The sequence below is a fragment of the Oncorhynchus keta genome, chromosome 30 (genome assembly GCF_023373465.1).
Source record: "Oncorhynchus keta strain PuntledgeMale-10-30-2019 chromosome 30, Oket_V2, whole genome shotgun sequence".
NCBI lineage: Eukaryota > Metazoa > Chordata > Actinopteri > Salmoniformes > Salmonidae > Oncorhynchus > Oncorhynchus keta.
This window is the reverse complement of record NC_068450.1, coordinates 8,504,047-8,516,827: the sequence shown is the minus strand read 5'-3', so window position 1 is coordinate 8,516,827 and position 12,781 is coordinate 8,504,047. Positions and strand designations below refer to the sequence as shown.

Below are 12,781 nucleotides of genomic sequence, written 5' to 3'. Positions count from 1 at the left end.
ATTTTTTAGTATGCTAATTCGATTTTCCGTATGTGTTCATGCTCTGTCTGTCTGTCTGTCTGTCTGTCTGTCTGTCTGTCTGTCTGTCTGTCTGTCTGTCTGTCTGTCTGTCTGTCTGTCTGTCTGTCTGTCTGTCTGTCTGTCTGTCTCTCTCTCTCTCTGTCTCTCTCTCTCTCTCGCTCTCTCTGTCTCTCTCCCCTCTCTGTCACTCTCTCTGTCTCTCTCCCTCTCTGTGTCTCTCCTCTCTGTGTCTCTCTCTCCTCTCCCTCTCTGTCTCTCCCTCTCTGTCTCTCTCTCTCTCTCTCTCTCTCTCTCTCTCTCTCTCTCTCTCTCTCTCTCTCTCTCTCTCTCTCTCTCTCTCTCTCTCTCTCTCTGTGTCTCTGTCTCTCTCTGTGTCTGTCTCTCTCTCTGTGTCTGTCTCTCTCTGTGTCTCTCTGTGTCTCTCTCTGTGTCTCTCTCTCTGTGTCTCTCTCTGTGTCTCTCTCTCTGTGTCTCTCTCTCTGTGTCTCTCTGTGTCTCTCTCTGTGTCTCTCTCTGTGTCTCTCTCTCTGTGTCTCTCTTGCTTCCTCTCTCTCCCTCTCTCTCTTTAATAATAACAATCGTGATGTAGCAGTTGAGAGAGCAGAGAAAGAGGAGGGCCAGCCGTCTACCAATCACAAGGTTTCCCCACCTCCCTCCCTCTGTCTCTAAGCACGCAAACGTTGGGCAAAAAAAAAAGTGATAAGCAGCTTTGAAACGCGTTCCCGCTGAATCAGGGCGAGTGTGTTCGACTCAGACACAGACAGCACAGCATTGGCTAACTCTCTCTCCTCCACAGACAGCACAGCATTGGCTAACTCTCTCTCTCCCACAGACACAGAAGCGAGTGTCTCACAACCAAAGCAAACATAGCCTTATTAACGTGACAAGTTTGAGACTCAGGGAGACACGACTGACTGCCTACTCTCAGGGAAGAGGAGGAAGCTGGGGACACTTGACTTACCAACACAACCAATCCAGAGAACCTGAAGGGAGGCAATCCTTCCCTCTGCGTATGCTGAGGAATACACCCTACACACAACAACAACTACAAGCCTGAGAAGAAGAGAGACCAGTGCCACGGTCTTTCTCTTTCTCTCTTTATACCTCTCTCTCCTGCTGTGGAGCTCTGTCCTCGTCTCTCCAGTCCCTCAAGGTATTCTGCTGACCCGACTGCCTGATCCGCTGTCATCATGTCAGAAGGAGAAGAATGTCGCTCTCCCATCGGTCTGGACTGCTGCTCCTGCTGCCTGGACCTGGCCAACTGTGATGACCCAACTGGAGCAGGGGGTGAGGGCAGAGGCAACAGCACCCCTCTGATGGGCAGCCCCACGTCGCTTAGCCACTTCCGCCAGTTCCGTGAGCAGCTGACGTTCCAGAACCAGAACGTGAACACAGACAAGCTGAACAGCATGATGAGGCTGGACTCTCTGGAGTCTGTGGTCAGAGACCCCTGTTACCTGCTCAACGAGGGCATCTGCAACAGCAACATCGACCAGACCACACTGTCCATCCTGCTGTTCTTCCACAGGTACTGTACTTCATCTCTATACACCTCCCATCCTCATTCTCACGTTGTTGATACATGAAACACCTCACAAAACCTCTTCACATTATCTCACTCATTACTGTCTCATTATTACTGTCATTATTACTGTGTAATTATTACTGTCATTATTACTGTCATTATTACTGTCATTATTACTGTCATTATTACTGTGTAATTATTACTGTCATTATTACTGTGTCATTATTACTGTGTAATTATTACTGTCATTATTACTGTGTCATTATTACTGTAATTACTATACAACGTAATCATTATTGTGATTACTCATTGTTATACTGTGCTTACAGCAGTAATCCTAACCAGCCCTACGCCTTACCGTAACCCTAAGTACAGTATAAGTGCAATGTAACAATGAGTAACTTCAATATTGTCACTGTACTTATGGGAACATGAATAAACCAGGCAGTGTTATGTAAAGAGAGACCCTTCCTCCTCCTCATCACCTGAACTGAAAGTGGTTTAGCCATCCCTTCCCCTTTCTGTTTTACCACACTGTTCCACTTTCTGATTGTGTACTTTTTCAATGTTCATTTACAAGGAATGTATTGGTGCTATGCCTCTCATAAACACAAATGACAACAATAACATTATCAACATAATCAACAAAAAACATGAATACAATACTTCTATCTTAAAATCAAAACATCACAATTGACCAATGAGGTTCTTTGATAAAACCATTTCCTCTAGACGTAACTGTAAAAAAAAACAACCAATCACAAAGACCTATTTGTTTTTTTGTTCTAAAAGACAACTTGTCCTATTGGACTCAGTATTCATTAGTTTGGGTGGGTTGTAAGAAGGCTTATTGACCTTATATACTATGGTTGGTTTAATTCAGGGTCACACAGAGCAGTTTCTTAGAGGTCTTAAACAAATCTACTTTGAAACAAAAGTGTACACCTCACACACATTGTTATTTTAATTTTACGAGGCAAGTCAGTTAAGAACTAATTCTTATTTTCAATGACGGCCTAGGAACAGTGGGTTAACTGCCTGTTCAGGGGCAGAACGACAGATTTGTACCTTGTCAGCTCGGGGATTTGAACTTGCAACCTTTGGGGTTACTAGTCCAACGCTCTAACCACTAGGCTACCCTGCCGCCTCTAAACTCTAACCACTAGGCTACCCTGCCGCCTCTACACTCTAACCACTAGGCTACCCTGCCGCCTCTACACTCTAACCACTAGGCTACCCTGCCACCTCTACACTCTAACCACTAGGCTACCCTGCCACCTCTACACTCTAACCACTAGGCCACCCTGCCACCTCTACACTCTAACCACTAGGCTACCCTGCCACCTCTACACTCTAACCACTAGGCTACCCTGCCACCTCTACACTCTAACCACTAGGCTACATGCCACCTCTACACTCGAACCACTAGGCTACCCTGCCACCTCTACACTCTAACCACTAGGCTACCCTGCCACCTCTACACTCTAACCACTAGGCTACCCTGCCACCTCTACACTCTAACCACTAGGCTACCCTGCCACCTCTACACTCTAACCACTAGGCTACCCTGCCGCCCCTACACTCTAACCACTAGGCTACCCTGCCACCTCTACACTCTAACCACTAGGCTACCCTGCCACCTCTACACTCTAACCACTAGGCTACCCTGCCACCTCTACACTCTACACAGGATTTTTCGGGCACGTTTTGCAAAATAATGTTTATTGATTATTAATTCATTGACGAATCCTATTAATAAACATTCCACTCATGACGCTACTAAGTCATTTGACGACAGGAAGGGGATGACCTGTACATACACTCCGACTTCCTCCTCTCTCATCGTGACCAAATTGTACATGTAAAATCGCAGGTTTGTTTGGAAACATGCTGACGTGTTAGTGGGGATTAAACAAGTCATGCAGCAGATTACTGCCAGTTCACATCTATGTTTGGCAACCCTGGGAATGACTTACACTCAGTTCAAATGAAAATGAACCAAAATGACCATTGGAACTATTCCATAGCTTCAGCAGCCATCATTGCTGTGCTTCTGATTTATGAAAGCACGAACAGTACAGTCTGTACACACTGAAACAGTACTGTCTGTACACACTGAAACAGTACTGTCTGTACACACTGAAACAGTACTGTCTATACACACTGAAACAGTACTGTCTGTACACACTGAAACAGTACTGTCTGTACACACTGAAACAGTACTGTCTGTACACACTGAAACAGTACTGTCTGTACACACTGAAACAGTACTGTCTGTACACACTGAAACAGTACTGTCTGTACACACTGAAACAGTACTGTCTGTACACACTGAAACAGTAATGTCTGTACACACTGAAACAGTACTGTTTGTACACACTGAAACAGTACTGTCTGTACACACTGAAACAGTACTGTCTGTACACACTGAAACAGTACTGTCTGTACACACTGAAACAGTACTGTCTGTACACACTGAAACAGTACTGTCTGTACACACTGAAACAGTACTGTACGTCTGTCATAGTTGAAGTGTACCTATGATGAAAATTACAGGCCTCTCTCATCTTTTTAAATGGGAGAACTTGCACAATTGGTGGCTGACTAAATACTTTTTTGCCCCACTGTACATTGAACTGGGAAGCATTAATGTCAGCAAAGCAGAGATATTGGTTAAAAATTAATGTCAGAGAAAAGTGTAATTATATCTTTAAAACGTATTTCTAAACATTTATTACACGTGACAGATAATTATGTAATAAAAAACATGTTGGACTTCTTTTCATTGGTGTGACCTAAGCATTCTCCTTTGACCTCAACCTCACCAGAACCATCAGACAGGGTTCTTGGTAATGTCTGAAAACCAGGAGACTACTTACATTTACCTTTACATTTAAGTCATTTAGCAGACGCTCTTATCCAGAGCGACTTACAAATTGGTGCATTCACCTTATGACATCAATCGTAATGAGTTGTTACGTCTTAAAAAATGAATTTTAAGACTTGTTGTGTATGACCCTGTTAAAATCTCTATTACGTCTAGTAATGATCCTCACAACAACAACAGAAAACTGCCGTTTTGAATCAGTCTAAATGCTGACACATAGAGAGACAAAAAAGTCTGAAATAATTATACCTGCAGGCTTTAAATAACGAGTCGTGAAATCATCAAGAACAGTATGATTGGTGCAAGAACTAAAAACAAGTCAAACACAAAACACTGTAGCCCGATTTGGGCGAGAACAGTTTTTATAGATGTGTTTACATTAGGTGTGTAGCTCAATGGAGTGTTATGAGAAACGCTGCCAACCTTCTGTCGCCATTAAGACTGAATGTTGGCTGCCACTGTCATTTTCACAGCTTTATTCTTGTCAAATATGTATCTTTCACTTCATGGCAGCTTTACTGTTGTCAAAGACGCATAAATAACTTCATGCCAATGTCACCAAGAGTTTCCAAGTAACTCAGCTGTTAAAAGTAGAATCAGTTTTATTGTGTTGACAGTCACTTCTCTACTTGGCATTAACTGTACTGGCTACAGAGCCTTCAGCACATTTTGTTGTGTTACAGCCTGAATTCAAAATGAGTTAAATATATATTTTTTTTTACCCATCTACACACAATATCCCATAATGACAGTGAAAATAAACACGTTTTTGAATTGTTTTGCAAAGGTATTGAATATGAAATGCAGAAATATCTCATTGACATAATTTTTCACACCCCTGAGTCAATACTTTGTAGAAACACATTTGACAGCGATTACAGCCATGTGTATTTCTGGGTAAATCTCTAAGAGCTGTGAGTCTTTCTGGGTAAATCTAAGAGCTGTGCGTCTTTCTGGGTAAATCTAAGAGCTGTGCGTCTTTCCGGGTAAATCTAAGAGCTGTGAGTCTTTCTGGGTAAATCTAAGAGCTGTGAGTCTTTCTGGGTAAATCTAAGAGCTGTGAGTAAATCTAAGAGCTGTGAGTCTTTCTGGGTAAATCTCTAAGAGCTGTGAGTCTTTCTGGGTAAATCTAAGAGCTGTGAGTCTTTCTGGGTAAATCTAAGAGCTGTGCGTCTTTCCGGGTACATCTCTAAGAGCTGTGAGTCTTTCTGGGTACATCTCTAAGAGCTGTGAGTCTTTCTCAGTAAATCTAAGAGCTGTGAGTCTTTCTAGGTACATCTCTAAGAGCTGTGAGTCTTTCTGGGTAAATATAAGAGCTGTGAGTCTTTCTGGGTACATCTCTAAGAGCTGTGAGTCTTCCTGGGTACATCTCTAAGAGCTGTGAGTGGGTACATCTCTAAGAGCTGTGAGTCTTTCAGGGTAAATCTCTAAGAGCTGCGAGTCTTTCTGGGTAAATATCTAAGAGCTGTGAGTCTTTCAGGGTAAATCTCTAAGAGCTGTGAGTCTTTCTGGGTACATCTCTAAGAGCTGTGAGTCTTTCTGGGTACATCTCTAAGAGCTGTGAGTCTTTCTGGGTAAATCTAAGAGCTGTGCGTCTTTCCGGGTACATCTCTAAGAGCTGTGAGTCTTTCTGGGTACATCTCTAAGAGCTGTGAGTCTTTCTCAGTAAATCTAAGAGCTGTGAGTCTTTCTAGGTACATCTCTAAGAGCTGTGAGTCTTTCTGGGTAAATATAAGAGCTGTGAGTCTTTCTGGGTACATCTCTAAGAGCTGTGAGTCTTCCTGGGTACATCTCTAAGAGCTGTGAGTCTTTCTGGGTACATCTCTAAGAGCTGTGAGTCTTTCAGGGTAAATCTCTAAGAGCTGTGAGTCTTTCTGGGTAAATATCTAAGAGCTGTGAGTCTTTCAGGGTAAATCTCTAAGAGCTGTGAGTCTTTCTGGGTACATCTCTAAGAGCTGTGAGTCTTTCTGGGTACATCTCTAAGAGCTGTGAGTCTTTCTGGGTAAATCTAAGAGCTGTGCGTCTTTCCGGGTACATCTCTAAGAGCTGTAAATCTCTAAGAGCTGTGAGTCAGTAAATCTAAGAGCTGTGAGTCTTTCTAACATCTCTAAGAGCTGTGAGTCTTTCTGGGTAAATATAAGAGCTGTGAGTCTTTCTGGGTACATCTCTAAGAGCTGTGAGTCTTCCTGGGTACATCTCTAAGAGCTGTGAGTCTTTCTGGGTACATCTCTAAGAGCTGTGAGTCTTTCAGGGTAAATCTCTAAGAGCTGTGAGTCTTTCTGGGTAAATATCTAAGAGCTGTGAGTCTTTCTGGGTACATCTCTAAGAGCTTTCCGCAACTGGATTGCGCAACATTTGCCCATTATTCTTTTCAGAATTCTTCAAGCTCTGTCAAATTGGTTGTTGATCATTGCTAGACAACCATTTTTCAAGACTTGCCATAGATTTTCAAGTCCATGTAACTTTTTTTTTTTTTACAATCCATTTGGCACTAATTTCAGAACCTTGTGGTCATTTTTCAAAACTCTAGACACAGAACTCAAAACGGTCATCACTTGTAACTGTAACGGCTTTCTTCCTGGGAAGGAGAGGCGGACCAAAACGCAGCGTGGTTAGAGTTCATGTTATTTTAATAAGGTAACTCAACATGAACAGAACGCAAAACAATACATGTGAAACCCGAACACAGTCTTATCTGGTGCATAGACACAAAGACAAGAAACAATCACCCACAAAACCCAACACAAAACAGGCTACCTAAATATGGTTCCCAATCAGAGACAATGACTAACACCTGCCTGTGATTGAGAACCATATCAGGCCAAACATAGAAATAGACAAACCAGACACACAACATAGAATGCCCACCCAGCTCACGTCCTGACCAACACTAAAACAAGGAAAAGACAAAATAACTATGGTCAGAACGTGACCAGGCTAACACAGGCTGTCCAACTCTCAAAGCGTTGTTCATATATTTAAAGAAACCTTGCACTTGCAGAATCATTGGTTCAAATAACTCATTCATCATGAAATACCAATAGGAACATTCATTTAGATCACCCATACACAAGATACCGATAGTTTCACCGTGTAGTTGTTCGTTCATTCATTAAATATTGTAGTACAAAATATGTGATACATGTTTCATTATGATACTACACGTAAATCCATCCCTGTAAAAGGACTAGTAGAGAGAATACTACAGACACAGTGGAATCATTGAACAAAATATGACATTTATTGATGAAATACAATAAAATCACTCATAGGTTTCTTTTAATCAAAGCAAAAGTAATTAGCTACAAAAAAAGAAAAAAACTACTGTAAACATCAACTGCAGTGTTCCTCATCTGGCTTACTATAAAACATCACTGCAGTGTTCCTCATCTGGCTTACTGTAAAACATCAACTGCGCTGTTCCTCATCTGGCTTACTGTAAAACATCACTGCAGTGTTCCTCACCTGGCTTACTGTAAAACATCAACTGCAGTGTTCCTCACCTGGCTTACTGTAAAACATCAACTGCAGTGTTCCTCACCTGGCTTACTGTAAAACATCACTGCAGTGTTTCTCATCTGGCTTACTGTAAAACATCATCTGCAGTGTTCCTCACTTGACTTACTGTAAAACATCACTGCAGTGTTCCTCACCTGGCTTACTGTAAAACATCACTGCAGTGTTTCTCACCTGGCTTACTGTAAAACATCACTGCAGTGTTCCTCACCTGGCTTACTGTAAAACATCAACTGCAGTGTTCCTCACCTGGCTTACTGTAAAACATCACTGCAGTGTTCCTCACCTGGCTTACTGTAAAACATCAACTGCAGTGTTCCTCACCTGGCTTACTGTAAAACATCACTGCAGTGTTCCTCACCTGGCTTACTGTAAAACATCACTGCAGTATTCCTCACCTGGCTTACTGTAAAACATCACTGCAGTGTTCCTCACCTGGCTTACTGTAAAACATCAACTGCAGTATTCCTCACCTGGCTTACTGTAAAACATCACTGCAGTGTTCCTCACCTGGCTTACTGTAAAACATCACTGCAGTGTTCCTCACCTGGCTTACTGTAAAACATCAACTGCAGTGTTCCTCACCTGGCTTACTGTAAAACATCAACGGGAGAATGTCCAGACTCATTCAAGCTAACGGAAAGGCCACACATGCTCAAATAACAGCTGTTTTAAACAGTGGTGTACAGAAAGGGCATCTCTTAACGTACAACACTGTGAATAATTCAGGTTGTTGTGGAGGCAAAAGGGGGTCTTACCCAGTACTAGATAGATGTACCTAATAAAGTGGCCGGTGAGTGTACAGTCATGTCAAATCTGAAAACATGGTCTGGAAAAGTAGTACATGGGACCATAGAAACAGTGTGTGATAAAGAATGATGACGAAATATTACATCCATAGATAATGTCGTCCACTTGGTTCATGTTCCACGGTAATTGATGTCAATGGATCTCGTTATCCTGAAACTTTCATGATCTAAATGATGATGATGATCTAAATCCCTATATTGTTTGTCAGTTTCCATAAAACTATGCATTAAGACTAATGCAACAGTTACTTATCATTTTGAGCAGTTGTATCAATTGATAGTAAGATAATTGTAATGAAATGAATAGACAATCATCTCAGATGTAGTGTGTGAATTTAATTATTATTATTTTTTTAACACTTATTTTACTAGGCAAGTCAGTTAAGAACAAATTCTTATTTTCAATGACAGCCTAGGAACAGTGGGTTAACTGCCTGTTCAGGGGAAGCTCGGGGATTTGAACTTGCAAACTTCCGGTTACTAGTCCAACGCTCTAACCACTAGGCTATCCTGCCACCCCAATTGCAGTTTGAAATGGTAATACTTGGATGTTAAGTTGTGTCATTTTGAACAGGTGATTTTAGTTCAATGAAAAAATTATCTTAGTTGTATGTGTATTGTATCCAAGCAATTCGAAATAGTGTTAAGAGTTCTGAAAAATGTGCATTTTGGTCATTGGTTTTGAATTTTGTGTCTAGAGTTTTGTAAAATGACATCAAGGTTTCCGAAATTAGTATTAGTAAATTAAACTGTATTTATGACCTGTTCAGCCCATTTTTACCTCTGAACTTATTTAGACTTGCCATAACAAAGGAATTGAACACTTAACTCAATTACTCAAGACATTTCAGCATTTACATTTTTTTAATGAATTAGTAAAAAAAAAATTATAATAATTGGAGAAAAACAATTCCGTTTTCACATTACAGAGTAGTGTGTGTGGTTCTGCTGACACACACAAAAAAACACACAATCCATTTTAAAATCAGGCTGTAACACAACAACATGTGGAGAAAGTCAAGGGGTCTGAATACTTTCTGAAGGCATTGTACCTTTATCTCTTGTGATGATATATAAATAACAGAGATAAGACGAGAGTACATTGGAAGAGCTATCACCATTCCACGTTACTGTGTGTGTGTGTGTGTGTGTGTGTGTGTGTGTTGTTTGCAAAGGGAACACTCTGTGCTTGATGTAGTTTTGATAGCTGTGGGTGTGTCGGGCTTATAGGACTATTGCAAAACAAGGGTCAAAAGCCTTTTGGCTAAAGCCACTGTGGTCAACTGGTCCTTCCTCCCTCTTCAGAGTAGAGCAAATTTTCCTGCAGAAACTAAGATACTTGTTTATGCCATGCGATACTTTATTGATCACTTAGATGAAAAACTAAAAACACATGATTTATCCTTGGATATGATGAAGTGGTTTTAAATGCTGCATGGCGGCCATATACTCTGAGTGTACAAAACATTATGAACACCTGCTCTAACTCAAAATTACGAAGGTGTTCCTAATGTTTTGTACACTCTGTGTACAATGGTCTGGATTGCAATGGGATGGTGAAAGGAGGAGGCAGAGGGAGGTAAAACATGTATTTAGGACAGAATTCTACAGAGAGAACGGCTTCCCCATCCACCTGGAACCTCCCTATACCTACAGACCTCTACAGAGAGAACGACTTCCCCATCCACCTGGAACCTCCCTATACCTACAGACCTCTACAGAGAGAACGGCTTCCCCATCCACCTGGAACCTCCCTATAACCTACAGACTTCTACAGAGAGAACGGCTTCCCCATCCACCTGGAACCTCCCTATAACCTACAGACTTCTACAGAGAGAACGGCTTCCCCATTCACCTGGAACCTCCCTATAACCTACAGACTTCTACAGAGAGAACGGCTTCCCCATCCACCTGGAACCTCCCTATAACCTACAGGCTTCTACAGAGAGAACGGCTTCCCCATCCACCTGGAACCTCCCTATAACCTACAGACTTCTACAGAGAGAACGGCTTCCCCATCCACCTGGAACCTCCCTATAACCTACAGACTTCTACAGAGAGAACGGCTTCCCCATCCACCTGGAACCTCCCTATAACCTACAGACTTCTACAGAGAGAACGGCTTCCCCATCCACCTGGAACCTCCCTATACCTACAGACCTCTACAGAGAGAACGGCTTCCCCATTCACCTGGAACCTCCCTATAACCTACAGACTTCTACAGAGAGAACGGCTTCCCCATTCACCTGGAACCTCCCTATAACCTACAGACTTCTACAGAGAGAACGGCTTCCCCATCCACCTGGAACCTCCCTATAACCTACAGACTTCTACAGAGAGAACGGCTTCCCCATTCACCTGGAACCTCCCTATACCTACAGACTTCTACAGAGAGAACGGCTTCCCCATCTACCTGGAACCTCCCTATAACCTACAGACTTCTACAGAGAGAACAGCTTCCCCATTCACCTGGAACCTCCCTATAACCTACAGACTTCTACAGAGAGAACGGCTTCCCCATTCACCTGGAACCTCCCTATACCTACAGACTTCTGGCACAGTGTGAGGGTGTGTACCCTGGCGTTGCCCACATTGACCTGTGTTGACACGATATTGGTAGGGAGACAGAACGTAGGTGGTAACGAGGACACCAGTCTGCAGACAGAACACTAAGCCTAGTACTCTGGAACCTCCCTATAACCTACAGACCTCTGGCACAGTGTGAGGGTGTGTACCCTGGCGTTGCCCACATTGACCTGTGTTGACACGATATTGGTAGGGAGAGAGAGAACACTCAGCCTAGTACCCTGGAACCTTCCTATACCTGAGTACCCGTCTCCTCTTCCTGCCAACGCAACTGTTGGATTTGTGTGTATTGTTTTGTACTGTTAGGTATTACTGCCCTGTTGGAGCTCAAAGAAACATAAGCACCTGTGATAACATATGAAAGACATGTGTACGCTATGCGACTAATAACAAGTTGATTTTTATTCGAGACTCAAATAGAGACTCAGCCTCTCAACCATCGTGATTTGTTTTCCTGTGAAACTAGTTTCTTACCAAGATTAATCATTAAGGTGGATCAAGTTGTAACTACTCCTGTAGACTACACCCACAGACACACCCACAGACTACACCCACAGACTACACACAGAACACTTCCCCACACACCACACACACACACACACACACACACACACACACACACACACACACACACACACACACACACACACACACACACACACACACACACACACACACAGAGACACACACACCCAGACACACAAGCACACACACACACAAACACCAAATAAAAATAAAAATAAAAAACACAAACACACACAGACAGACAGATGGACACATGTAAAAGTCTGTGAAAATGAGAAATGTGATTCTGTGAACACAGTAAATAATGAAGAGTAATGAAATGTACACTAGTCATCGCGTGTTAGTGAGTTAAAAAGAGGAAGAAGAAGAGTAGAGCTGGCTGAGTTGACGTTCTCAAAGACATTCCAGTTGTGTGTTGGCATGTGGTTCTTCTGATGAGTCCATCCTAACCACTCCACATAATGAAATGTCTCACCAGTCATTTAGTTTTGTACTGTTAGGTCTATTCTGTCTGCTTCCCAAAATGGTACCCAAGGGGTCCTGGTCAAAAGTAGTGCACTATATGGGGCCCTGGTCAACAGTAGTGCACTAATAGGGCCCAAGTTGACAGTAGTGCACTAAATAGGACTCCCTGGTCAACAGTAGTGATTTGGGCCCTGGAAACTAGTAGTACACTATTAGGGCCCTGGTGGACAGTAGTGCACTACTAGGGCCCTGTAGACAGTACACTATACAGGCCCTGGTCGACAGTAGTACACTATATAGGGCCCACACACAGTAGTGCACTATACAGGGCCCTGGTCAACAGTAGTGCACTATATAGGGCCCTGGTCAACAGTAGTGCACTATATACACCCACACACAGTACACACATACAGGGCCCTGGTCAACAGTACACACTATACAGGGCCC

At 42.6% G+C, this 12,781-nt stretch overlaps 1 protein-coding gene and 1 long non-coding RNA gene across 6 annotated transcripts in view; one reads left to right on the top strand and one right to left on the bottom strand.

Annotated features, from left to right (window-relative positions):
* The first annotated feature begins 743 nt into the window (after positions 1-743).
* LOC118373194 (TSC22 domain family protein 3-like) overlaps positions 744-12,781 on the top strand; it is a 72,627-nt gene continuing 60,589 nt past the window's right edge. The window contains exon 1 of the mRNA XM_052487387.1: positions 744-1,549. Within this exon, the coding sequence (XP_052343347.1) occupies positions 1,212-1,549 (338 nt within the window). The 5' untranslated portion in view covers positions 744-1,211. The remainder of the gene's footprint in view (positions 1,550-12,781) is intronic.
* LOC127913860 (uncharacterized) lies at positions 6,544-11,897 on the bottom strand. 5 transcript variants are annotated; one of them, XR_008087003.1, is made up of 4 exons: positions 11,235-11,897; positions 11,012-11,123; positions 10,621-10,900; positions 6,544-10,398 (listed from the first exon to the last, which is right to left on the bottom strand). It is a non-coding gene; the product is annotated as an uncharacterized LOC127913860 (long non-coding RNA). The 5 variants fall into 5 exon arrangements; XR_008087002.1 differs by lacking the exon at positions 6,544-10,398 and adding an exon at positions 10,406-10,575 and having other exon boundaries at positions 10,632-10,900; XR_008087004.1 differs by lacking the exon at positions 6,544-10,398 and adding an exon at positions 10,406-10,575 and having other exon boundaries at positions 10,688-10,900.